General features: G+C 43.9%; 1 protein-coding gene across 6 annotated transcripts; it reads left to right on the top strand.

The window, feature by feature from the left end:
• Positions 1-801: 801 nt before the first annotated feature.
• Positions 802-25,139, top strand: LOC114432194 (sodium channel protein type 2 subunit alpha-like). 6 transcript variants are annotated; one of them, XM_028400060.1, is made up of 28 exons: positions 802-1,037; positions 2,022-2,097; positions 4,530-4,849; positions 5,454-5,572; positions 5,782-5,871; positions 6,062-6,190; positions 7,037-7,128; positions 8,633-8,899; positions 9,624-9,687; positions 9,848-9,989; positions 10,129-10,335; positions 11,211-11,489; positions 11,580-11,921; positions 12,141-12,273; positions 12,389-12,627; positions 12,722-12,895; positions 13,342-13,698; positions 13,806-14,327; positions 17,532-17,667; positions 18,361-18,515; positions 18,654-18,827; positions 18,971-19,093; positions 19,838-20,113; positions 20,327-20,380; positions 20,473-20,610; positions 21,363-21,467; positions 21,569-21,839; positions 21,923-25,139. In XM_028400060.1, the coding sequence occupies exons 3-28, from the start codon at positions 4,583-4,585 to the stop codon at positions 23,113-23,115; spliced, it is 6,048 nt and encodes a 2,015-aa protein (XP_028255861.1). In that variant the 5' UTR covers positions 802-1,037; positions 2,022-2,097; positions 4,530-4,582; the 3' UTR covers positions 23,116-25,139. The 6 variants fall into 6 exon arrangements, with proteins under 6 accessions (XP_028255861.1, XP_028255858.1, XP_028255855.1 ...); XM_028400057.1 differs by lacking the exon at positions 7,037-7,128 and adding an exon at positions 6,689-6,780 and having other exon boundaries at positions 11,580-11,900; XM_028400054.1 differs by lacking the exon at positions 7,037-7,128 and adding an exon at positions 6,689-6,780.
• The last annotated feature ends 2,709 nt before the right edge of the window (positions 25,140-27,848 follow it).

The following is a 27,848-nucleotide window of genomic DNA, read 5'->3' as shown; positions in this document are numbered from 1 at the left end:
CAGTGATGTTTTCATGAAGTGAAACTCTCTGTATTAACATGCTCCACTGAGCTCAGGGTGTGTCCCTTAAAATTCTGATTATTTACATCACACAGCTGCCACAGCCTCCATTTTATAATCCCTGCAGAACTCCTGCAGGCTGAGTGCAAACTTTCCATCCTGTTAGGTGTTATGTAACACAGGTAGGAGGAGTGTAATGACACACTTTGTCCAGCAGGTGGCGTAAATTCACCAGAAATATGTGGAGGGACGTGCAATGTGTTTTCCACGTGATAGAAAAAACTCAAATCCAGCTTCATTTCAGCAGATTATTACAGCTCAGATTATGAATTTAAATAAAACAAAAAAAAAAAAAAAAGCAACATGTCAGCTGTGTGACGTCACTAGCAGAAACAAAGAGCAACATGTGTTATTAATTATTAATTAATAATAATAAAAAAGACTGTGTATTTTATTTCTTTAAATAAACTGTGTGTGAGTATTTTAGAAAATAATTTCACTAAATTAAATTATATATAAACAGTATATTAGACAAAATAATAATATTAGCATAAATTAAAATGATATATTAAATGTTAGATTTGTTTTATTTTTGATTGATTAGTGATCAGAAGCGGTCGCAGTGTGAGCAGCAGCAGGTTGTTGTGTGTGTGTGTGTGTGTGGTGCGTTCAGGCATCGTGTGTGTGTGTGTGTGTGTGTGTGGTGCGTTCAGGCATCGTGTGTGTGTGTGTGTGTGTGGTGCGTTCAGGCATCTTGTGACGGTGACAGCTTTGAGGACATTCACTGTCTAACCAACCGGAAGCGCGCATTGATTTCTTCACAGGCAGGCAAGGGCGGCTAAAAACAGAAAAAAAAAGAAAAGCGGGGGGAAAAACAATCGAAGGAGCGTTTATTAAATGACAATCCACCAATATTCGAAGGGGATTATTCAAATTATTTTTAATTTGACAGACTGTCCGCTCAAATAAAGGATTAATCTTTCGACTATGGGATCTACCTTCAGGGTCCCCACCTGCTGCTGGGCACCGTAATGGTGGTGAGTATCCAGATCTTTGGAGAACCTTCTCTCAACCCTTCTTTTTTAAAAAAAAAAAATTTAATCCGACATAATATGTTTGAAGCGACAGTTTATTCATTTACTCAATCATCCCCAGACTTTTTTTTCCTTGTCGATTTAAGCTTCTGTGAGTCTTTTGTTTCATCAACGTATTTTTCCGGATTTTTCATTTTCAATCTTTTCTGATATTCTTCCGCTAATTGCGCGCGTGACAAAGCGTAATAGATCCAACAATTTGACGGTTTTTCTTTTGTTTCAAATATTTTAGGATGATTTTGATCACAGAGAAATGTACACAGGGCTGTTTCACGTATATTTTTTTGTCAGTTAATGTATGAGCATCAGCCATTTAGCACCATTAAAAATAAACATGGACGTCCACGTCGTGACAACCCAAACACGCCGTGAGACGTTAGCGTCTCCTCCTTCCCCTCCGTGCTGGAGGAAGAGGGCTCCTGTCATGGCCGCAGGCCCCTTCCTCTCCCTGTGGAGAGCTGTTTTTGTGTGACATTAGGAGAGAGCCTTCCATACAGGTGAGCTACAGGTGAAAATAAAAACACCAACAGCTGTTTTTCTATTTATGGAGAGCCACACACACACACACACACACACACACTCTGAGTGTGTTGTAGATACGAGCACACATCTGTCAAGGACACGCCCAGACTCATTCAGAGCCGCTCGGAGCTCCACGGCAGCTCCTTCAGACCAATCTGTCATGTTAGTGATGAAGAGGAGTGAAGGAGGATGAAGCAGGCATCACAGCTGTGCTTGGAGCTGTGTCAACCGGGACCCTGAGGTGGCCCCCGGACCTTAGCTTGTTAAAAACCTCCTCTGTGTGTGTGTGTTTACATTGTGATTATCTGCTCCTGGTGTGGAAGAAAAGGACATGATGGCCGCCGATAATTCGTCACATTCTCGAAGGTGTTGATGCTAAAACTGTGGCTTTTCTGTGTGCTGGAGGTGACGCGGAGACATCATCAATATGGCGACAGCTGCTGCTGCTGCGACCCCCTCGGCTGCTTTCGAAAGCATTAAGGTATCGTCCGACACCCGTCGTCTCCGTGTTCCTAATTTTCTAATCAGTCTCCATCTTTAACTGTTAGAAGTGTCTGCTGGAAACCGTCCTCTGTCTGTGTGTGTTTGTGTGTTTACTGCAGGTGCTGTGTATCAATCACAGCTTTTCATTTGTTGTCTGTCTCTTCAGACAAGCATCACATCCAGCAGCGCCCCTTTGACACCATGTCAGCTAGACATTGTAGATCTTTGGTGGGTTTATTTATCAGGCCTAGAAATGCTGTCTGTTCTCAAAATGTCTGGTTCATGGCTGAGGTGTGTTTGTTTATCTGAGGCAGTGAAGCATCTGTCAGCTGGTGCTCCTGCTCACTGGCTTTGTCTTAAACTGTCATGGAGCTATTGTACACTCAACAAGTGGTGTTGTTTAGCAATAAAAACCTGAAAGTGATTCACATTTTTAGTCAGTTGTGGCTTTCTAGATGCTCAGAGGAGTGCAGAATGGCTGTTGTTGGAGAATATTTGGTAGACAGACTCACACTAGAGTAATACTGAGGTTTCTGACCTAACCGCCTCTCTCACATGAAGCTAATTGATGCATTTAAAACCAAAATGTAAGCAGGTCAGACAGAATTTCATTGCCTCCGTCAGAAGAGCCTGAATGTTCCATTTTAAGAACAGTTGTGGCTCTACACATGCACACAGGGCCTGTCTGTGGATCAAATCTGATCCCTCTCACTGCCAGGATGCACAAGTGCAGAAATGTCCCTACATGTTCTCAGTCTGTCATGTTATATTTGACTCCAGGGATGACCACACTGATAGCTGAGCTCAGAGGTGGGTGTGGATGTTGGGGCCTAAGGGGGTCGAACAGGCCTAACAACCAACCACCACCACCACCACCACCACCCAGCAGCAGCAGCAGCAGCAGCTCATGCTAGACAAGCTGTCAGGCCACACATCACAACACTTGGTCCCGCGGCAGTCTTTGGGACACAAGCAGATGTGTTTTATGAGGCCCCCCTATGGGAGAAGCTACAATTAATTCACAGTTTATGCCCGGTGAATTCTTAGAAAGAAAATGGGTGACTGTGGCTTTCTAATAATCCTGTAGTAACAATGGATGCTTATTGTGTTTTAGCACTCAGGTCAAGGTTGAATGTCAAATGACTTGTTGCACCTTCTGCCTTTTAAAACAGAAATTAAATTACATTTCAGAGGGCTGTGTCTCTGTTCCTCCAGAACTTGTTAAAATTGAATCAAAACGCTGATAAATCAAGCAGAATTCTGAAATCCCGCCAGAGGGGAAGTCCCTGTTTTCTGCGCCTCTACCATGTCCCACAGGGAGCAGAACCTACCTGCTGCAGAGACAGGGAGGCACCCAGTACCCACTGATAATGGCACACCAGGGTTTTTTGGGAAGATCTTGTTTATCTGCCTTCCCACTATTTCCTGTGGGAACTAGCTGGGCCTCTGGGTGTGAAAGGCGGCACAGTGGAAGGCTGACAGGGGGATTTGATGTTGCTGTTGGTTGAGGCAAGTGCAGAAGGGACAATAATTACTGTCTGCTGCATTTGTGAAAACAGCTCTTTCATTTTTGTTCCTAATTTGAGGCTCTCCACCAATTAATTAGCGGTAAATGGACTGTACTTCACTGCAGAAACCACTTTCTCCATGAGGCAAAATGCAGCAATAAATAGATTAGTAAATGGTTATGTTCTCTTCAAAGATCTTTTGTTCGCGTTTCTTTCTATCTGTCCACCTCAGTTGTTGCTGGCTATTTTTGTATCCCTGTGAATCAGCTGAAGGCGTGTCAGCAACGTCAGACCCCCTATTTATGGCCTCTCTAAAGCCTCCACCCTACCTGTGACCTCTCAGTGCCTTGATTAAAATATCCTGCCTAGGGGTCAGTGAGGCACACAGAGGAACACGCATGTGTCTATTCTGTTCTCAATCATAAAGCAAAATTATGGCCTATAATATGTTATAATTCTGATATGAATCCTGCTTGTCAGTCATTGGTTATAAAACTGTCAAAGCTAGACTGTTATGTTTTACACTAAGGCTCTCGAATTAGTATTAGTCACTCAGATCCATTTGCATGTGAAATGTCCTTTTTTGTTTGCTTTTCTCCGGCAGCCTTTGAAAAGCATCCGTGTCTCTTTAAACCTCCTTAATGTTGCTGTGTCAGTGGCACATGTGACTGATGGTTCTATCATTGTATCTTTCTAAATGTGATGGCCACATGTCTGATTAACAGCCTCTCAGTAACCGTTTCAACTGATGACTCATCCTGCACTCAAGGGCTTGCACTAATTTTGTATCCAATGAAAAGCTTGCAGTGATTTTCAAGTATCCAGGCAGGATTTTAACCAGTTAATAGTCTGATCCAGGCTGGATGAGTCCGTCTTTAAAGGCTTTCACCTCCTGAATCGGTTCTCCTCTTTCTGGCTGCAGCTCCCTGCCCCAGCTGAGCCCTTCGCTGCCCTCTGAAGGAGCAGGATGACAAGATGGCACAGCTGCTTGTACCGCCCGGACCTGACAGCTTCCGCCCCTTCGTCCCCGAGTCGCTGGCCGCCATCGAGAGGCGCATCGCCGAGGAGGAGGCCCGGAGACCACGGGCGGAGCGCCGCAGTGACAGTGACGATGAAAATGGGCCCAAGCCCAACAGTGACCTGGAGGCGGGGAAATCTCTCCCCTTCATCTACGGGGACATCCCTCCCCCTCTTGTCTCCACCCCCCTGGAGGATCTGGATACATTCTACAGCAATCAGAAGGTCTGTTGTTAAATGTATTCATCATTTCATGTCCACCGTCTCAAAAGTAATGTGTGTCTTTATGATGAGTGTGCTGGCTTCAAAGTGGCTTCCACTTATCTCATGACTCACGTACTGAATTTTGTGACATTACAGGTCTGCAGTTAATTGCCAGATGCTCCAACCAAACTATTTTAAGGAAACACATTGGCACACAGACGTAGCAATTTCCTCCCACATACAAAAACATCAGCTGAAGAAATATCTAAGAGCTGAATAAATTGACTAAGAGCCTCTCTTTAGTGCTAGGGGGCCAGATTGTTTTGTTTTACTTTCTTGCTTCCAGTGAATTCGTCCTCCACCCTTGGCAACTACTTCACTGTGCATTATTGGATTCTTTGCAACATTAAAGCCAAACATTACATCTAGTCAACCAAGTCAGAGCCTTCAAAGGACAAGCCAGCGGAGGTGCTTGTCTGAGCTGTGCTCCCAAACATGCCCTGCTTGTGGTGGACATGGATTCATAACCCTGACAACAACAAACTTGTTTATGTGGATACAGACTAGATCAGACTTTGCTGATGTTACGACTAACGACTTTTTTTGTCCCTTGTTTCTTTTTTAGACCTTCATAGTATTGAATCGCGGGAAGGCAATCTTCCGTTTCAACGCCACTCCTGCCTTGTACATCCTAAGCCCCTTCAACCCTCTGAGGAGGGTAGCTATTAGAGTTTTAGTACACTCATATCCTTTTACAGTTTGCTGCAGTTGCTACTTGATTCGTATTAAAGGGTTTATCAGACACAAAGAAGGACTTAAACGTGCTGCTCATGAAGACTAAAGTCTCAGGGCTCAGACATTCATCAGGCTTTAGTAGCTGAGCCCAGAGCTAAGTAGCATATATTGATTCTTTTATGCACGAGTTTCATTGTTCTCCTTGACTGTGTCTTTACGATGTTCAGCATGTTGATCATGTTCACCATCCTGACCAACTGTACTTTCATGACCCTGAGTAATCCCCCGGATTGGGCCAAGAATGTAGAGTAAGTCCACAGACATCCACTTTCTGTGTAACACACTTAATGATAAATTAAAAATGCATAAAGCATTGCACAGGAAGTCTTAATAGATTAACAGTAATATAGTGGTAATATACTTCTACTGAACACTACCATCACCAGCATCTGCCTGTGTCTTTCTCTAATGTCCTTTTTCTCCTACCTTCTTTACCAGGTACACGTTCACAGGGATTTACACCTTTGAGTCCCTTATAAAGATCCTGGCCAGAGGCTTCTGTGTGGGGAAATTCACTTTCCTACGGGACCCGTGGAACTGGCTGGATTTCAGTGTTATCCTCATGGCGTAAGTATTATGACAAGCACAGTTAGGATCAGCTTAACGTGATCTGGCGTAGATTAAGAGACCAAATGCTTATAATGCCCAGCAGCCTATTAAGTCTTGCTGAATGTGAGAAGAAGAAGAAGAAGAAGAGCGAGAGAGGCACGATAATCTGCAGCTCATTGCTGTGCGTTTTAAAAGCATGGCCAGTAACTCAGCTCTGTTATAATGGATGTGAGACCCCAAAGCCTGGAGTATCTTGGCCCATATTTGTCTCACGCCTCAGTGACTTCAGCCATTTGTCCTAAAACTACAAAATGAAGCATTACAGTGCCTGGTCTGTTTGTGGTCATGGCATTTGTTGATGTGAAAAATGACACATTGATCACACGATATAATAACCTTGTTCTCTCTGAGAGACTCTGGCTGTATGAGAGGTGGTTCTACCTCTCCACTAGTTGTGTCTAAGCATTGGGTTTGCTTGTGCAATGCTGTGTAGTAACTGTGCATTTAATCCTGCAGGTATATAACAGAGTTTGTAAACCTAGGCAATGTTTCAGCTCTGCGCACGTTCAGAGTTTTACGAGCTTTGAAAACTATCTCAGTAATACCAGGTAAGGCTGCTGCGCCTGCTGCCAGCACTCCTGCCATTTGTCCTCTGTGCGTGACCGTTTGCCGTCCCCTCCTCTCCCCTCCTTCCTTCCCCTTCCCATGATGACCCTCCTTTTGTCTTGTCATGCCATGTGTGTGGGTGCCTGACTTCCGTGTGCGTGCGTACCGTACGTGTGTCCCACTCCTTTCCCAAATTGCTCCATCTTCCCTACCCCCTCCTTCCTCCTCCTCCTCCTCCTTCCCTCCCTTCCCTTACAGATATGTCACAGAGTTTGTGGACCTGGGCAATGTCTCAGCACTGCGAACCTTCAGGGTTCTGCGAGCCCTGAAAACTATATCAGTCATCCCAGGTGAGAGAGCCTCAAAGCCCATAGGGTAAATGAAATGCTAATGGCTACCTGGCGTTTCGCTAACATCCAAATACACACACCCCCTCCCTGCCTCCTTTCAGCTCATCTCACTGTAGCTAAGCCTGACGACGCCTGTCGCCGTCCCTCATGCTGCCTTCTTCCCAAGGCCTGTAAAAGCTGGAATCTGGCTCCAATCTGCAGAGATTGACAGGATTCTTAGCTTTTAGATACATCCTTTAAGGCAGAATTCTTTTTAGTTAAAGTCTATTCTTGCCTTGGGAGTATTACGTAGATTTTGTGCACTATTTGTTTTTCCTTTTTGCATGAGACATTGCAAAAGCCGATTTTCTGGTGGCAAGCACTCGTGTGTGTAGGGTTCCTCCTTACCGTGTTTTCCTGTGCATGTCCTGTTCAGTGTTGTGTGTTTTCTGTGGTGGTTGGGGAATGGCACTTTTGAACACTAACACTATTCACATCACAAACTAACTAAAAGGTTATATGTATAGTGTCACTGACACAAGAGGATCATCTGATTCCATAACATATATTACTTATTCTATCTGTCACAGCTACACTTAGGTCTAACTTAAAGATGGTGGGCTCTGTTTTTGTGGTAATGCAAAGATGAGTGCGAGTACATGCTCCTGTGAACTGTGTGCAGAGCAAAATGGGCATGCAACAGGATTAAGAGCAGTTAGATCAGAATCATGTCAGTGCAAATTCATTGAGAAGATTAATGCCACTATCGTGTCTGGGTTAAGGCTAAATATGAGGTTATTTTAACATTTTGTCTAGTATAAAGGGCAGATTAGCTTACAGAAGTTATTCTGATCCCAGAAAATAACCTGACCTGGAGCCAGTCTTAATGATGAACTGATTTAATACTGCTGGGTTACACGTCAAAGTGGTATTAATCTCATCAGAAAGAAAATGGAAAGCTATCAGTTGACCCATATTCTTCACGCTCCATCAACCAGCTACATGAAAAATGATCAAGACCAGTTATGTGAGTGGATGAGAGGGAAAGAGTGAATCACCATAATCACCCTCACATATATATTACACTTCAGCGAGCCCTTTTCTTGCATAGCGTCATATTTATATGGGTAAAAACAGCATGTCCTCATTGACCTTGTGCACTTGATCCAGTACTGTGCAAAGGTATTTTTTCAATTGCACAAAAAAAGAGCTCACTTTATCTTTTCAGAAGAGATTTATATTTGTAATTGCAATAAAGTCGAGACCCAAATACCATAGCACTGTGACGGACATGAAAAACATAATGTTGTTACTGATAAGCAGTGATCTGTGTCAGCCTGGTTCCTGTATGACAGCAAACAGTTCATACAGGAACCACCACTGCTGAGCCCCCCTGGCTGCTTGTTACTGTAAGCTCTTATTAGCAGCTTCTTCTTTATATAAGCTTGTGGTTGTAATTAGCAGACAGTAATCACTCTGTGATGTCCCTCTCCCGCCTCCCCCCTTTGCCCTCTCCCACATTTAGGCTTGAAGACAATTGTGGGTGCACTGATCCAGTCAGTGAAAAAGCTGTCGGACGTTATGATCCTCACCGTCTTCTGCCTCAGCGTCTTTGCGCTGATCGGCCTGCAGCTTTTCATGGGCAACCTGAGGCAGAAGTGTGTGCGCCTGCCGATCGCCACCAACAACACCAACGACACGTTTTTCAGCAACAGCCTGCTAGACGCCAATGACACGCTTGGGCAGAACAACACGGATGAATTCAATTGGGATGAGTACATCAAAGATCAGAGTAAGCACCATGAAAGTGGTGTTTCTTGTCTTCCAGGCACACTTTGGGGTTAACCAGGGTCAAGTTAGTGCCAGCCACAGACCGCCTGAGTCAGATACTGGCTACTTCATATGCAGTCAGGGTCAGGGTAGTGGTGGTAGCTGCTGCCCTGATAGGTAGTGACAGCAATGGCTGGGAGCAGCAACAAGGGCTGGTGGGAGAATGCAGGCAAATGTGGCGGATAATCGCCACAACAATAAAACTCTCCACTCTCACCCCCTCACTTTTCATTCTCCCATAGCCCATCAGTGTGGCATGAGCAGCCTTTAGTGCTAGAGGAGGGTGAGTCACTGACCGCCAGCAGGATATTAAGGAGATGTGCGCCCGCTACATGACAAACTGATGCAAAGCCGAAGAACAGGGAGAGACATAGACACACATATTACTAAAATGACACACATCTTGGCAACCTAATGGCTTCACTGACTCTTTTTCCTATCAAGAGATCTGATGTAAATTTTTGACAGTTAAGTGGTTAATGGCAGCAAAGCTCCCACAATGACACTAAAAGGATGACTAATGTGGCTGGGTGTAAAAACAAAAAAACTAATCGCCACTTTTGTTTCTGCCTCTCAAATGAGTTGTTTTGCTCCCACCATCACTCGCTTCTGTGTGTTCATGTCTGCTGCCTCGTTCCCATGATCGGTCGCTGACTGACCGTCTCTCTGTGTCCCCTCCCTACTAGGTAATTACTATTACCTCCCTGGCCGTAGGGACGCTCTGCTCTGCGGGAATGGCAGCGGTGCTGGGTAAGGCCCGGCATGTGTTTATTTATGTCTAATTAGATACACCACGTTGCGGGTTTTGAAGCTCATTTTTCCTTACACCCAGGTTTATCTACATCAGTTTCTCCAAACTTGTCAGATTCAGCAGTTGGTGTCATACTAAATGATCCCATTTTCCTCACAGACTCTGTCCGGAGGGCTTCACATGTATCAAAGCAGGTCGTAATCCAGACTACGGCTACACCAGCTTTGACACCTTCAGCTGGGCCTTCCTCTCCTTGTTCCGACTCATGACACAGGATTTCTGGGAAAACCTTTACCAGCAGGTTTGTATCTCAAGGGCAATAAGTGGAACATGTCATGTTACAAAAGCAGTTCATTTATAAACAAATGGATCCTTTTTGTGTGCATGTGGGCTGTTTTTTTTTTTAACCTTTTTCCTCTGCTCTGTTTTGAATTTGTCAGACGTTGCGTGCGGCAGGGAAACCCTACATGATCTTCTTTGTGTTGGTGATTTTCTTGGGCTCCTTCTACCTGGTCAACCTGATCCTGGCTGTGGTGGCTATGGCTTACGATGAGCAAAACCAGGCCACCATCGAGGAGGCTCAGCAGAAGGAAGAGGAGTTCCAAGCCATGCTGGAGCAGCTAAAGAGACAGCAGGAAGAGGCACAGGCAAGACATTCAGCTTTGTTTGTTTGCTCACATTTATGTTAGTATTGAGATCTTGAAGTGATTTGTGGCAAGAAATACTTTGGAGCTTTAATTTTTTTATGCTAAACGGTGTGATGGGAGATAATTCTCTTGCAACACCGCTTACGTTGCCTGGGAAACTGGTTGTTGAAGACTGACACCAGGAGCTCACGCTGTAGACAGGCATCCTTCTTGACCTACAGAATCAGATTAGCTGATAGGCGTGCAAGTAAATTAATAATCTCATTAATGTCATCTCGATAAACCGCTGATTATCAACAAGGAACTATGTCTTATTCTTCTAATATTTAGAATATTGGGCTTTGTTGCTGCCTTGTGACATCTGTCCTATCTTCCGCTCTGTTGCTGCTTTGCTCTTTTTCTCTTTTTATCTCAGACCTTCTCCTCCACCTCTACGGTGACCTCCAATGGTTGCTCTGTCAGGCTCAATACTGTCTTATCAGGCTAATGCACATTCATTCAGTTTTTGTTGCCACGGCTCCTAAATACTGCACTGTAGTACAAAGACAGGGATGCATTGTATACTGATAAAGAAATCGAACATAAAAAAAGACAAGTAATACAAATGTGGTTTATAGGCATTATTAATCCAGCATACGCGGTTTGTATGTTTGTTGATTAAGCTTATTAAAAGCAAGAATTTAGAATATGTGTTGGTTTGCATAAAAGCACTCAGACGACCATTTTTAGAAGGTGTTTGAGGCTTATTTAGCTATTCATGTTGCTGCTGCTGCTCTCAGCTGCTAGGCTCTCTCCTCCGCTCCAGTCCATGAGAGCCTCTGAGACAGGCACTGGGTCGCCATGACAACTGTATTTGTGTCCTGATTGGTTGGCAGGTTGCCGCGGCAGCAGCCACAGAGAGCGGAGAGTACAGCGGGAGAGGGGGGCCCACCTCCGAGTCTTCCTCAGGGACCTCTAAGCTCAGCTCGAAAAGTGCAAAGGAGCGACGCAACAGGCGGAAGAAGAGAAAGCAGAGGGAGGAGGAGGAGGAAAGGGGGGCCCGAGACAAGTTCCACAAGTCTGAGTCTGAGGACAGCATCAAGAGGTCCAGCTTCCGCTTCTCCATTGATGCCAACCGGCTTTCTTATGAGAAAAGATGCTCCTCACCCCACCAGGTAAATGCTTAAAATCAGACATGGTTACCTGATGAAGTAAAGAAAATTTAGATATTTAAGGCAAGTATGTAAAATCATCCTGTCTCTCAGTCTCTTCTCAGTGTCCGTGGATCCCTCTTCTCCCCCCGGAGGAACAGCCGCACCAGCCTTTTCAGCTTCCGCGGCCGGGCGCGTGACATGGGCTCGGAGAATGACTTTGCGGACGATGAGCACAGCACCTTTGAGGAAAGCGACAGCCGCAGGGGCTCTCTCTTTTTGCCGCGTCGCATCGAGCGCCGCTGCAGCGCCGTCAGCCAGACCAGCCTCGGGGCACCGCGGGTCATTCTGCCCGCCAACGGCAAGATGCACTGCACAGTGGACTGCAATGGTGTGGTGTCGCTGGTTGGTGGAACTTCTGTCACAACCTCTCCTGTAGGTCTCCTGCTACCTGAGGTGACTTGACTGTTTCATGGTTTCTTTTCCCATAGACCTCCTTCAAGACCTTTATTCACATCCCTTTTGTTCTTGTTTGAATTATGAGCAAGGCAATAATTTCCTATTTGCCATTTTCATCAGTGTTCCCTTATTTTTTCCATTCACTTGCACATAGACTCCATTCACATAGACTTGATAGAGTTGATGCGAGTTATTTGTTTAATATATTCTTTCTAGGGGACAACTACAGACACCGAACTGAAAAAACGGAGGTCAGGATTCCACCACCCCTCCATGGATTATTTAGAGGAACCGGGGGGCAGACAGAGAGCCATGAGTGTGGCTAGTATCCTCACCAACACCATGGAAGGTCAGAGTCACTGCATATGTTTGTCTTTATTGTCTTCAACTTGATTGTATGTACACTTATAAGCGTATAATTTATAATATTGCATAAAAAATAAAAATAATATCTCATTTTCCAGAGCTTGAAGAGTCCAGACAGAAGTGCCCACCCTGCTGGTATAGATTTGCCAACGCCTGCTTGATCTGGGATTGTTGTCCTGCATGGCTGAAAATCAAAGAGCTTGTCAGCATGGTGGTCATGGACCCATTTGTGGATCTGGCCATAACCATTTGTATCGTTCTCAACACCCTTTTCATGGCCATGGAGCATTACCCCATGACGAAAGAATTTGACAGCGTCCTCTCAATCGGAAACCTGGTAATTATATTTATCACTAATATTCACACATGCTCGCATATAATAACTCACAATGCAGATTGAGGTACAGCTTTTTTCTTTTCATCGCCATTAGGTTTTCACCGGCATATTCACAGCAGAGATGTGCCTCAAGGTCATCGCCCTGGATCCCTACTACTACTTCCAGGAAGGCTGGAACATCTTCGACGGCATCATCGTCAGTCTCAGTCTCATGGAGCTTGGCTTGGCCAACGTAGAAGGCCTCTCTGTGCTCAGGTCTTTCAGATTGGTAAGATCACAGACAGACACTTACCTCCTCTTTAGTTTAGCATAAAGTTAAGATGTACCCGTTACTTAACTTTTGCAAGGGTCATGTCACAATGGCTCTCTCAATAACATCCATGTTATTAATGATGTAATGGTGTAATGAGAGCATTTGTGGAGTACACCAAAGGCCCCACTGAGGGTTGTTATTGCCTTTAGGGCACACCGTGTTTTCTGTTTCAGCTGATTAGCTTTCTCTGACTGTTGCTGTGCCACCAGACTCTGTGATTGTTACCCACTGAGATTGAACTATTCACACTGACTGAGTATTCAGGTTGATAATAAACACATAATGGAGATGCAGGTGTAAATATTATTATTCATGCAAATCATATTCCTTTTACCTTTATATTGAGCCAGCACTGTATGTTGATGTGATGTTCACACTTCTCTCTTTTCTTTGTGCAACAGCTGAGGGTCTTCAAACTGGCCAAGTCATGGCCCACTTTGAACATGCTGATCAAGATCATTGGTAACTCAGTGGGTGCTCTGGGCAACTTGACTCTGGTGCTGGCCATCATCGTGTTCATCTTCGCTGTGGTGGGCATGCAGCTGTTTGGCAAGAGCTATAAGGAGTGTGTGTGTAAGATTTCTGAAGATTGTGAGCTGCCTCGTTGGCACATGCACGACTTCTTCCACTCCTTCCTTATTGTGTTCCGGGTGCTGTGTGGAGAGTGGATCGAGACCATGTGGGACTGCATGGAGGTGGCGGGACAGTCAATGTGCCTGATCGTCTTCATGATGGTCATGGTCATAGGAAACCTGGTGGTATGGGCGTACTTCTCCTTATTTTCTCTTCAGTATTCTATCTTTTTGTTGCAGGAGTAAAATGAAAATCAAATCCTCCCTTCTGCCAACTGTCTCCATCCTTGCAGGTTCTGAATCTCTTCCTGGCTCTCCTCCTGAGCTCATTCAGTGCTGACAACCTGGCAGCCACTGACGAAGACAGCGAAATGAACAACCTGCAGATTGCCGTGGGCCGCATCCAGCGGGGTATCGCATTTGTCAAATCCTCTGTGCGGCAGTTCCTCCAGAGTCTGTGCTTCGGTGGGGGCAGTAAAGGCTCCGGGTTAGCGGAAGAAAGTAAACCCCTGGATGAGCTGCACAGCAATGGCAAAGGCAACTGCATTGCCAACCACACTTCAGTGGAGATCACCAAAGACACCAGCGGGGTGTACATGCCAGAGGGCAACGGGCGGCCAGGAGGAGGGCTGATGGTGGGGGTTGGTGGGGACACTACGGGGAAGTACCCAATGGAGGAATGTGACTATATGTCATTCATTCATAACCCCAGCCTGACAGTCACGGTGCCCATTGCTGTGGGCGAGTCAGACTTTGAGAATCTAAACACAGAAGATTTCAGCAGTGACTCATCTGACGTGGAGGGCAGCAAAGAGGTAAGATGAAGTAAATCTCTTTGGTGACACAGCTTTTGTATCTAATTAGCTCCTTTATATGTGTAACCCAGTGCAAGTCAGTCAGTGTATGAATATGTCAAGATTTGCATAGAAGTGGCCTTTTTGGAACAGTCAAGCAGTTTGAAAATAACACACCTGCTGACTCATTTGTACATGCATCATGCTGGGCTACTGAGGGAATCTTCAGGATTTTTGTGTTGTGACAAATAATGACTCAAACTTGCCTTTGACCCATGTAGCAAGTTGACTTTCCACATGTTCTCTGTAGTTACAGTTAATTATTAACTATCTATTTATTCATTTGTCCTTTGCAGGAATTCCGTTATTTAGACAGGTTGCTTATACTACTGTCTGAATTAACCCTCTGAAACCCGAAGCAGTTTGGGGGCCTGTCAATATAAAGTCCTGTATCCAGCACAGTCATCACTAGAATTAGAGAGAAATGACACAAACACGTCTTCGTGCAAGTCTGACATTTCTGTCTCTTATGAAGAACATTAATTTGGCATTTTTTTTAAACCCTGTGGTGGATTCTGGGGTTAAATGTCACAATGCAAATGCTAGGTTTGCTGTCATGTGTTGCCAGGCTTATAGAGCATTGAGACTGTGCTCCCTGGTGATGTCAACCTGCCACTGTGGGTGTGGTGCCAATTCCCTGTGATTCAAAAACAACCCAGGAGACTATGGCACCACATGCCCCAGATATGGATCAGGCAATGCTTCGTTCACGTCACTGCTGATCTTTACACCCTGTAGCCATTGGTCAGTGAATTGGGATTTCAGTTTAGATATGGGACAGTTAACAACAACTGTTATATTATTCACTGTCTGTTGTGTGTGTTTATATGTAGTGAATTTAACACTGTGTTCTCAGGGAAATTTAAACTGTTGTTCTCTAAGGCTAACTTTTGACTTGTGGGCTGACCCAGACTTGAGTTTGTATGCTGGCTTTTGGTGTGTATGACTTACTGTGTTTAACCCCCGTTTGTTATTGCAGCTTTGTCACAGACGCTCTCAAGGTTTTCAGTGAGAGAGGAGAATTGTAAGACCACTTTATTGTACCATAGCACTAACCATGAGGACTGCCTATACCATTTACAGACAAACAACATATTTTTTCTCATACCTTCAATGGATTGCCCATTTTCGTTCTTTGCCTGGTCTGCCCTCCGTCCCCTCCCCCTTCCCTTACCCCACCCCCTACCCTCTTTGCTTTACACCCTCACCCCTGTACCATACCACAGCACACTCAGTGCTGTAATTGTTTTGTTTAACCCTGACCCCCCCCCCCCCCCCCCCCTTGTCCTTTTCATAATTTATCTCTGAGCATCAGGCTGTATTGCAGTTACAAACCATTAGGAATGAGCAACACCACCTTTTTTCCATTGACAGATGAACTCATCTAACATGATGTTTGCTTATGATTTCATTGCTTGGTTTTTCACTTGGTTTTGGGACTTGATTGGCATCCAACACACCGAGCTTGAGAATGAAGGAAGGAGAGGAGGTGGAGAAGAATGAGGAGGACAAAAAAAAAAAGTTGGAATGGAGGAATGAATTTTGCTGTAGTGAAGACAAAATTCATTTGTCTGGTTCACAGTCCATGCACACACACATGAAAAACTTGTACATGTTTTCTCTGAGCTATAGTGGAATGATGAAAGATTCTTTCCAAGGGGATAACATTCAAACAAATCAACAAATGCAAATTTTTAAAGGGTGGCAAAACCGATAACACATTGCAATTTTTTTTACCCCTATCCTGGCAAAGTTGGGACACACAAAGCAATGAATGGAAAGGCAGTGATAATATGCTGCGAGCTAATCAATAGGGCAGGGTGGCGCAGGACCCCAACACTCGCTGCACATTATCCTTCTTATTACATGCCTACTATCATTTTTCGGCAGATCAGAAGTGATCTTTCCCTGCCTGTGTTATCCGCTTTTGTTCCTCTGCAGCTATACAGAAAAACTTTGCCAACAAAATACCAATAAAAGCCTGTTAAGACATGTTAAAACATGTTTTAGAGAGTACACATGCAAAAGAGGTAAAATGGGTCTCTTGCTGAAGGAGAGAAAGGGAAATACCCTTCCAGAAAGTGATGCACTTGCAAGCAGCATGCTTCCATCATTCCCATGCCGTATTAGCTGGGTCCCACGGCAATCAGGGCTGCTGCACTGTCTAGGATGACATGTTCCTAATACTTCCTACACAAGCCAGACAGATCAGACATGAGGCTGCAGAACAAAAAACAAGACAGGAAGCCTCATGTAACCACAAAGATGAGACTGTAACGTACGCCTCTGCATTTAGGGTTTAGAAAAATGTTGGCAGGGTTCAAAATTCATATTTACCAAGGAAGAAATATGAACTTGACAACAGCAGCAACACTTGTTTAAGTATAGTTAAAAAAAGAAAGAAAGAAAAACATTGAGTAGCACATTTAACCCTGTAGGTTTTCTGGGTATGCATGGGAACAAAAACAAGAAAAGCCAGACCACATGCTGTCTTATAAACAGTGCACAGTACTGGTTTTTGCTGGTAAGCTAATGTGGTTATCCGTCTACTTCAACACAAACAGAAGAAGCTTGTACACTGCTTTCAAGGAATGGAAATGATGTGTTTTCATGTCACTCAGGAAAATGTTCCTCGGTCTTTCTGGGGGTAGCATTCTTGGTCCCGAGGGTGGGGGAGAGAATCTCTCATGAGAAGAAATTTTGGAATAAATTGCAGACAAATTGATTTGGGTTCATTTTACAGTGGACATGAAAATACTTGAGCACACGTTCTGCTTGGTACTATTTCAGGCTTGGATTGATAATGCACTGGAATACTGCATGCACTCGTCCTCGAACTGAGGTCACATCAAACGTACCCACAGTGCATTTCCGTAATGCCAACCTTCCCTTGCCACCTAATCTGATCAGATAAAACTAATACCAAAGCCTGTAGGTACATTTGATCGATGCTGCATGTGATGATAATGATAAAATGAATTTTAAGAGCCCAACTCTGTGAGCTATTACAGTGCCTAGTCTTCATGCTAAGGTATACAGTTGTGGCACTGGAGTATATGGAGAATCACAATGATAACCAGCTCAGAAGGTTGGCTCCTATTACCACTGAACATCCAAACATTGCAGTTTAACAGTGTCCTTTCACCTTCTTCCTCATCCATGCAGAAGCTCGACATCGAACCCCAGCATCTGAGCTCTTCGGAGGGGAGCACAGTTGATATTCGCCCCCCAGGTGACGGGGTCGATTCGGTGGAGCTTGAACCAGAGGAGTCACTGGACCCAGAGGCCTGCTTCACAGAGGGTGAGAAGGATGCAGGGGAGATAGACATGGTGGGCGGGGGGGAGATTTTGGGTAGCAAGGAAAATGGGGCAGTGTGAGAAAGGCGGGAGACGAAACACATCCAGAGCACATTTCAAGACGTGGAGTAAATCGCATTAACTGCTTGTGCTTAGCACCGGTCTGTTATGCTTACAGCTGAGTGACAGTGAATACAAATGCTCAGTGGGATGGGTGAAAAAGTAGTCTGGGATTCTCTCAGTTTCTAATGTAACCTGACACACCTCCAGTCCTGAGTGGAGTCTGCAGAAACCACATCACAAACCAAATACAATGAGTGAGGTTGCAGCATTTACCTTTTTCTCAGAATAGCTCTAATGTTTCTTCCATTGTTATTGTTTTGTTCCAATTCTGGGCAGAGACTTTCATTGAGGCTCATTCAGAGGAGCAGTGGAATACGCTTCAATCATATTACACAATAGGATGATAGTCAGGCCCAGCGCACCAGGCAATAAATGTAGCAAACAAAGATGCTGTGTTTGTGTGTGACTGCGTGATAGGGACGCATTCGCATTAGAAGAAGTATTAAGAACAGCAGGTGTATGTAAAGGGCCCGTGGATCATATAACATCCTGCAGATAATGCATGTGTATATGCTGTGTATGGCGCCCTTGTGTGTCAACATGGAGCATCATTCATTCCTTTCTTTGTCTGCAGGCTGTGTTAGCAGGTTCCAGTGCTGCCAGATCAACGAGGAGGCGGTCCATTATAAGAGCTGGTGGACACTCAGGAAAACCTGCTTTATCATAGTGGAGCACAACTGGTTTGAATCCTTCATCATATTCATGATCCTGCTCAGCAGTGGAGCGCTGGTACGTGGGTGTTTGACTACATAATTTGTAGTTTTGGTCCCCTCTGTTTTCATGATCCATGCTATGTTTTCATGCCACAATCACCTCAAAATCCTTTTAAATCCTCACACTGTCCTTTATCAAATCCATTCTGTACAGGCGTTTGAGGACATTTACATCGAGCAGCGGAGGACCATCAAAACAGTGCTGGAGTATGCAGACAAGGTCTTCACTTACGTGTTCATCCTGGAAATGCTGCTGAAGTGGGTTGCGTATGGGTTTGTCAAGTACTTCACCAACGCCTGGTGCTGGCTCGACTTCCTCATTGTAGACGTATGTGTGGCTCTTCATTCTAAATCTTTTGTATTTTTTTTTTAGGTGAAATGCAGTTTTCAGGACATTCTTCTCTAATTCTGTTTTATACTCTAATTAATCTGGACTCCTGCTTGTGTCTTGACACTATTATCTCCTCTCAGGTGTCCTTGGTTAGCCTTGTAGCAAACGCTCTGGGCTACTCTGAGCTTAGCGCTATCAAATCTCTGAGGACACTGCGAGCTCTGCGGCCCCTGAGGGCCCTGTCTCGCTTTGAAGGGATGAGGGTAAGGAGACAAGGAAGAACGGCAGCCACTTTGCATATTATTATGATGAATATTTGTTGGCAAGCTGCATTTGAATGCCACTTTAAAGCTGGGATAACCAACCTCTGGTTTTAGCTTCACAGTTCTCTACACTTATGGATGTTTTTGAAAGACTGCATGCTTTTTTGTTTTGTGTTTTCTAGAACTTGTAATTTTCTCCTCCTGCAAGTCCACTTTGGAAATTCTTCTATCTTCTGCATGACTCTGTTCACATTGTGTCACTGGACTACTGTATATAGCTGTGCTCAGGCATTGTTTTCTGACATTGCTTGTGTGGTGCCTTTGACCTGTAATTTTTCTTTGTTGTGTGTCTTTTTTCATTTACAGTCAAACAAAATATTGTGACTTCATCCCGCCTCTCTAAGGTTTTTTTCTGTTTTGCTTTTTTACCTATCAAATGTTAACTCTTTCCCCTATCCACCTTCTTCTTTCCAACTGTCATGTTAAATTCTCTCTGTAGATATGTATGGTATTAGGAGCTTTCTGTGTGCAGACCTTAGATTTTAAATACTATCAAATGTTTCATTCAGTTTTTTTCTGAAAGCATCAGCTCAATCAAATCAGGTGTCCCGAGCAGTTAAGTGATTAGATGATTGTAATGGGTACTTATCCAGAATTAGCCTTTTTAAATTGCCGCGCACAGGACCTGTTTGAGCGACAGGAGAACGCTGAGTTTATTTCTCCTGTGCTCTCCGACCTCTCCAGGTTGTGGTAAACGCGCTGCTGGGGGCCATCCCCTCTATCATGAATGTGCTTCTGGTCTGCCTCATCTTCTGGCTCATCTTTAGCATCATGGGCGTCAATCTGTTCGCCGGCAAGTACTACTACTGCGTCAACACCACAACGGAGGAGATCCTGCCCATCAGCATTGTCAACAACAAGTCAGACTGCCTTAACTTGGTCAATGACAGCGCCCGCTGGAAGAATGTTAAGATAAACTTTGACAATGTTGGGGCCGGATATCTAGCTTTGCTGCAAGTGGTGAGTTTAAATCTCAGGAGTTCTTCAGGATTAACTGAATTTAAAAGTGTGCTCTGTATTGAAACTCCTTGGTACTCTCCATGGTGCTGAAGTTGCTTGCTCACAGAAATTACCCATTGACACCCAAGTGTCAATGGGTAATTTCTGTGAGTAATGGGAATAAATGTCACTTTTTGAGACTAAAGTGCAGACTCGTCTCTCATCTGCTCTCAGGCCACATTTAAGGGTTGGATGGACATCATGTATGCAGCAGTGGACTCGAGAAATGTAAGTGTCTTTGCACAGTGGAAAACCCGAACGTGCTTCTTACATGTTCTAATTTATTCGGTTGTTCTTTCGGTCTGTGTTGTTTTGTGTAGGTGGAAGACCAACCAGAATATGAAGTGAACCTGTACATGTACCTCTACTTTGTTATTTTCATCATCTTCGGCTCCTTCTTCACCCTCAACCTGTTTATTGGTGTCATCATCGACAACTTCAACCAGCAGAAGAAAAAGATAAGTTGCATTTATTACCAGTGATTAAAGTTAGAATGTTAAATGCTTTTATTAATCTTGGCACACATAGCTTTGCTTCTGCACTGCATGTGTGTCTCCACTTGATATGGATCACCAGTAGGCACCAGTCCAGTTCCAACCACATTCACAGCCTGAGCTCAGAGCAACTACATCCCAGATTTAGCCAAAGCAGACGCACAGCTGTGTTAAAGAAAGAAGTGAACTACAGAATAATGATCATCTGCGGCACGGTGAGGACCTGCTGCTGCCAAGGATTACTGAAGCCGCATGAGTCACAGAGGAACACCCTGCCTGCACAAACACACACACACAGAGTGTCACAGCCGAATGCAGTCTGGAAAAGTGCCCTCCATTCAACCAAGCACTAACGAGTAGAATTGGCAACGCCCAAGAGAGGAAGGGGGGGAGGGTGTGCTGTGTTTGCTGTGTGCTAGCTGGGCTGACTCGAGTGACTGAGTGACTGACTTAGACACAGTATCAGTTGATGTGGTTCAGAAGCCCCACAGCCACAGCATCACACAGATGGTTGTTGAGTGTTGACACCAGTCCTCCCTCCAGACACACATCACACAGTCAGTGAGCAGTACTGAGCGTGATGTGTGCCTTGTTGATACACGGAGGGGAATTCATTTCTTTGATTGAATCATCCAGTTTCAAAAAGGCCTAACCATTTCTACCTCAGAAAGATCAAAGAATGTGGTTATAACCAGATTTTGGTCTGCTCCCTTTACTTTGGAGGTCAAGACATCTTCATGACAGAAGAACAGAAGAAATACTACAATGCCATGAAGAAGCTGGGTTCCAAGAAACCACAAAAACCTATACCTCGGCCCGCAGTAAGTCTCTGCACAGTCTGGATCAAGTACAGCACAAAATCACAAAAACATTTTAGTCAGACTAACGCTGTCTTGTTTTTATCTGCCGTTTCCTCTTTCAGAATGCTTTTCAAGGCTGTGTGTTTGACTGCATCACGAAGCAGGCCTTTGACATCGTGATCATGATCCTTATTTGCCTTAACATGGTGACTATGATGGTTGAGACGGATGACCAGACGCCAGACATGGACAAAATTCTCTACTGGATCAACCTGGTGTTCATCGTGCTTTTCACCGGGGAGTGTGTGCTCAAGCTGATCTCTCTGCGTCACTATTACTTCACCATTGGCTGGAACATATTTGATTTTGTGGTGGTAATCCTGTCGATTGTAGGTAAGGACAATTTTAAACATTTATCTCAGTCGATTTTCAAAAGAATCCTGCAGCAGAATCTAAAGGTCTTTCTTCTCCCACAGGTATGTTTTTATCGGAAGTTATTGAGAAGTACTTTGTGTCTCCGACTCTGTTCCGAGTAATTCGACTGGCCAGGATAGGTCGCATTCTCCGCCTTATCAAGGGTGCTAAGGGCATCCGGACGCTTCTTTTTGCCTTGATGATGTCACTCCCTGCCCTATTCAATATTGGACTCCTCCTCTTCCTGGTTATGTTCATCTATGCCATTTTTGGCATGTCCAACTTTGCCTATGTCAAGCGGGAGGCGGGAATCGATGACATGTTCAATTTTGAGACCTTCGGAAACAGCATGATCTGCCTGTTTCAGATCACCACCTCTGCTGGGTGGGATGGCCTACTGGCACCCATACTGAACAAGAGGGAGCCCGACTGTGACAGCCAGATGGAGCATCCGGGAAACTACTACAAAGGCAACTGTGGCAACCCGTCAGTGGGCATCTTCTTCTTCGTCAGCTACATCATCATCTGCTTCCTCATTGTGGTCAACATGTACATTGCTGTTATCCTGGAGAACTTCAGCGTTGCTACAGAAGAAAGTGCTGAGCCGCTAAGCGAGGATGACTTTGAGATGTTCTATGAAGTGTGGGAGCGCTTCGACCCTGACGCTACTCAGTTTATGGAGTACAGTAAGCTCTCTGACTTTGCAGATGCTCTAGATCCACCGCTCCGCATGCCCAAGCCGAATATGAACCAGCTGATCTCCATGGACCTGCCAATGGTAAGCGGAGAGCGTATTCATTGCCTCGACATCCTGTTCGCCTTCACTAAGCGAGTGTTGGGTGAAGGTGGTGAGATGGACGTGTTGCGTGGGCAGATGGAAGAACGTTTCATGGCCTCTAACCCCTCTAAGGTTTCTTACGAGCCAATCACCACCACCCTGCGCCGCAAACAGGAGGAAGTGTCGGCCATAATTATCCAGAGAGCCTTCCGCCGCTATATGATCCACCTGGCCATGAAGAAGGCCTCTGCCCTCTACAAGGAGCAGCTGAAGGAGGGCATCCGCGACCCCGACAAAGACGTGATGGTGATCAGCAAGTTCACTGAGAACTCCACCTCGGACAAAACGGACATGACCCCCTCCACAGCTTCGCCGCCCTCCTACAACAGTGTGACGAAATCGGACAAGGACAAATACGAAAAGGAAAACCGGGAAAAGGAAAACAAAGGGAAAGACTTGAAAGACAGAAAGAAATAGACTTCTTTAAAAAAGAACAAAAAAAAAAGAACTAAAATGCACCACAGACATGGAGGAAATTTGTTTACAGCTTCGGGAAAGGGGGTGGGTAGTGTGGGTGTGTGAATCATTCGTAGATGAGGAATGCTGTGCCAGGTAGGCCTGAGGTGGAAATACAGTCATGTCATATACAGAAAAGTGAGGTCTTCTCAGAGGGGGAAACGAGTTATCCAGCAGACACTGCCAGAGATTGAGTGGAATACGGAACAGCCTCTCTGCAAAACGCTTGTGATTTTCCTATTGGTTGTTGTTTCTATCTGACACACTTGAGTGTACTGTTAAGTTGTCTGTAGCTAGTGCTGCTGCTACTACTATAAATCCAGTGTCTTGAATTTAAAAATCGCTGTATCACTTAACAAGTACTCTGCATTTTTTTTTTGTTAATCTTCATTTGGGTCACAGGGGTTTTTTTTATGAGGAAGAATGTTTTCTACTTTTTTGTGTCATCATTGTGAGAATGTGTCCACTGCTTTCACTGTTGTAAAACAGACTTGAGTCAATGCTGGAAACAACAACAACAACAACAACAACCATCCCGAAACTCACACACAGGTGCAGGGTCAGTGCCAGAACGGTCTTGGTTCACACAGTATACCAAGCTGAAATAACAAACATACCGCTGAAGTGCAATGAACAAAACACATTGTGTTCACTGGTGTGCCATCAGTGATTGTTGAAATCTGTATTGTGCTTCTATCTGGACCGCCATGTCCCTGTTTTGGTAGAAAATACAAGTCTCTACGTACAGAGAAGCTGAATGTATTCAAGCTGAAGGAATGAGATACAGTTTAAGACATTTTGGGATTTATTCAAATATTTGCTTTTTTGCCAAGATTTGGATGGATGCCACTCTCATGCCTGTCTATTAAAACGCAGATAGAGACTGTTAACCCCCGTCAAGGTGAGAAGTTTTGGACATCAGCTGGTTCCAGGTGTTACTGTTAAAATAAATTCAGATTTGCAAACATTTGTTGAACATCTTATAATATTTCTCCCACCTTCTTGTCCATCTTTAGACCCCATGTAGTCCTTTTGTTTCCATGATGTTAGTAAGTTTTTTTTTAAACATGCAATAAAATGTTCTTTTGATGCAAAAATAAGGACGACAGGTGCCTGAATCTCCTCCTCAAACCGTGCAACCATGGCTGCTTCTGGTCTCAGGTGAAGCTCAGCTAATCAGCTCGAGAGTGTTTTATCTGATTCTTGGCAGCAAAGCAAAACGGCGCATTTCCCAAACAAAAAAAAACCTTCTCTTAAGGTGACACTCGTTCACACACTGTCCTCCCCTTTATCCTCCCTCCCAAAGCTTCTGTAAAGAAAATATCATAAATATACTTAAAAGAAAATGTCAACCTTTCTAACTGCTCAGTGACAATATATCACATTTAAAGGTTATAATATAACAGATGTTTGTATGCCGTTCATGTTGTTTCAACTGAGAAGCGAGTGGTTTTAATGTAGTGATTTGGTTTGTAAATAATATCGTTATTTGGGCCCACAGTATGCATCACACTTACATTTGATGTAAGAGCACTTTTTATCCCCACTGCTATGTAATACCACATGTGGCAGTTATACATGTAAGTGTGTGTGTGTGTGTGTGAGAGGAAGTCCAAGTGTGTCTGTATTTGTGTGTGTATATGTAAGACTGCGAGAATGTATCTCTTTATGTGAGCGAGTGTGTTTGTGCGCAACTGGGGTCTGCGGGTTGCTTATGTTCTATCAATTATAAATAACATTTTTACTGTAGATATGAGTGCATTTTTCCAGTCTTTGCATTTTATTTACATATTTTTTATTTAGAACAGTTTTCTTTGCTGCACTGTAACACATGATGAAACACATGTATGGTCCCCATATCTGTAGATACAAACCATGAAGCAATCAGTAGCCATCTTTCATTGCGCTTGTAGTGTTTTAGTGAACTGCATGCAAGAAGTGACTACTGTCCGCTCATATGGTAATATAATTTCAAAGCCAAAAGAATAAAGGACATATTTTTTGTAAATGCTTGTTTATTTTCTCTATTTCATTTGTTTTTTGTTCATTTTTATTTATTTGATTTATTACTTTTTGATAGCTCTATGGTCTCTGAACCTGAAGTGTGATTGCTTTACAGGTTGAACAGGATCATTCATGTGATTCAAGTACATGTTTCACTTAAACTATGTATCAATTTGCAAACTGTAAGAAGTGACATTTTTTTTGTTATAACCAAAGATGTGGCAACAAAACACAAAACTTAGATTTCCAAAATAAAACCTATTTTGGGAAGCATATGATGCATGCAAGATGAATTCATTTAAAGGTGACAGCCAGGATGGATGGATGGATGGATGGAGGCCGGAGGGAGGGGAACCAAGCGGCAACATCCGGGGCTCGCAAAAAATGCGGAAGTGAACAAAAAACAGATCATTGGGCAGCTCTTTATGGCAGGGCCGCATACACGACTTTCTTTTCTAGAAAATAACATATTCAGAGTTTGATACACGAAATAGTTTTAGTCTTTATAGTTTTTTTGTTGCTAATGACACTTGCGGCCTAAAATTTCTTGTTACGCGACTACTCGCTCATTTCCTTAGACTCCAAGATGGCGCCGACCGGACCCTCCCACAAAGCTTCCAACCTTCCTAAACCTGTAAGCAAAGGTTCGTCATCTTTATCCCTTTCCTTTTTCTTCATTTTTAAGGTCATGTTTTTTAATTGGTGACATTTTTTTTACCTGCACTCTTATTGCAGGGACACGTCTCATATGCGATAAGCTAGGCCGTCCACGAAAAAGGTGACATTCAACAAATAACACCTCCATATTTTTCAAAATTCAAAGCCTAAATAATCTTTCTATGCACCCTTTAACAGTGCAAACATTGCTCCCCGGTGTGCATCAGTGTTATATATACTCGTGTATGATTATTGACCACAACATCCACACAAACATGTGTGTGAGGAGAAGGAGAAGCCGCTGCTGCTGTTGGGACAGATGGACTGGAGGTGAAAGAAAAGCTGAGAGTCGACAACCCCCACCCATCAGCAACCCCACCCCCCTAAACGGGTTGCTGCTCCTGCTTGCTCTTCCTTCCTGTTGCCGGGCAACACAACATCACAGCTCCCCTGTCTGTGATTGATCAGCAGCGTGTTTTACCCACAATACCTCGCTGGCAAAACAAATAAATGAACAGGCCTCCACGCCTCCCAACACACCTTTAATGGACAGATTATATAAGAAAAGGGAGAGGGTGAGAAGTGATGGCCGTGTGTTCTTAATGAACCCAGTGTACAGCCATTGTTGGAGCATCAAAAGGGAACTGTTGAATGTACATGTAACCCCTGCTGTGGACAGCACTGCTGCAGAGCGTGTTTGTTGTGTGGTTATGCAATGAGCCATACAAATATTTCACTGACCAGTGACAGAGAGCTTCCTCTTGTCCCTGTCTGGTCCCTGCCTCTCCCAAAGACAGGCGTCACAATGAGCTGGTTTAGCTCAGCAGCGCCTTCTAGAGTTGGCAAGATGCAACGACTTGTCACTGATGGAGTGAGACTGTTTCTGCAGGGTGACACAGCAGTTAGACTAGAAACCACAGGTGTGTGTTGACGTCAGATTGTCTCAGACCTGTTCGTGTGCGCACTAATTTCTAATTTTCAGTGGGAGGAGAAAAGTGTTTCACTATATTTGTTTGCCGACAGAGCACATATGTTCTGAGCAAAGCCAATGTCGCAGATTGTTCAGAAAACATGTAATCCACAAATTTACTGACGTCAGACAGAAATGATTTAACCCCCCTCTCTTCCCTCCTTTCCTCTCAAGTTGGAGGACGTCTGTGTCAAGCAAGATGAAGGCGATTGTGAAGCAACAGGCGCCTTCTGCTGGCAGAAATATATAATGCTACAGTACTGTTATATCTCTGCATCCATTGTTTAATGTTTGATCGTTATAGACACAATTAATTAACCACCTTTAAGCTGAGATGAGTTTTAAAATGATTTTTATACACAGTTTCATGGAAATCCAAATTCAAAAAACTAAACATAAAAAATAGAACATTTGGCCCCCAGTTCCTGGCAGTATTGAGAGACAATGTTCGTGGGGAAAAAAAGTGTTATCATGACTGTAAAAGTGATAAATATCATTCACAGACAAATCATTTTAGTCCTGTAAAATGCTTTCTAGAATATTTATGGACTTGTTAGCATGCTAACATTTGTTAATTTGCATTAAGTACACCAAACTGTACCAAGACCTATCTAAAAAGCTCTGTATGGTTTAGTAAAACTACCAATAATCCACAAAAAGACCAATAATACATTGATTTGCCTGTGAAATCATTTATCAAATTACAGACTGTGCAAGCTCTGAAAAACATCCAGTAAACTGAACACATGCGACACAGACAGGCATTTTGAATCATCAGCGGCAACAATGAGACAGCAGCAGCACAAAAGCACCTCCAAATCTCGTTTCGATTCATCACAGGTGCCTGCTACACCCAGAAAACATGCAGAAATGACCAAAGATCAAATTATGCACTATATAGTTACAGGTACATAAACAGTGAACCTTTCATAGTTTTATAGTCTTTTGTCTAAACAGACAAATGTATAACTTGTTTGATCCTTCTTTGGAAGTGCACTTATCAAGAATAAAGCAGTTACGGTCACAATTCTTGACTCAGGATTTCCAAATGTCAATTGATTCA

The sequence above is a fragment of the Parambassis ranga genome, chromosome 2, assembly GCF_900634625.1.
Source record: "Parambassis ranga chromosome 2, fParRan2.1, whole genome shotgun sequence".
Classification (NCBI taxonomy): Eukaryota; Metazoa; Chordata; class Actinopteri; family Ambassidae; genus Parambassis; species Parambassis ranga.
Note: the sequence above shows the minus strand (reverse complement) of the source record. Positions and strands in the feature narration are given on the sequence as shown.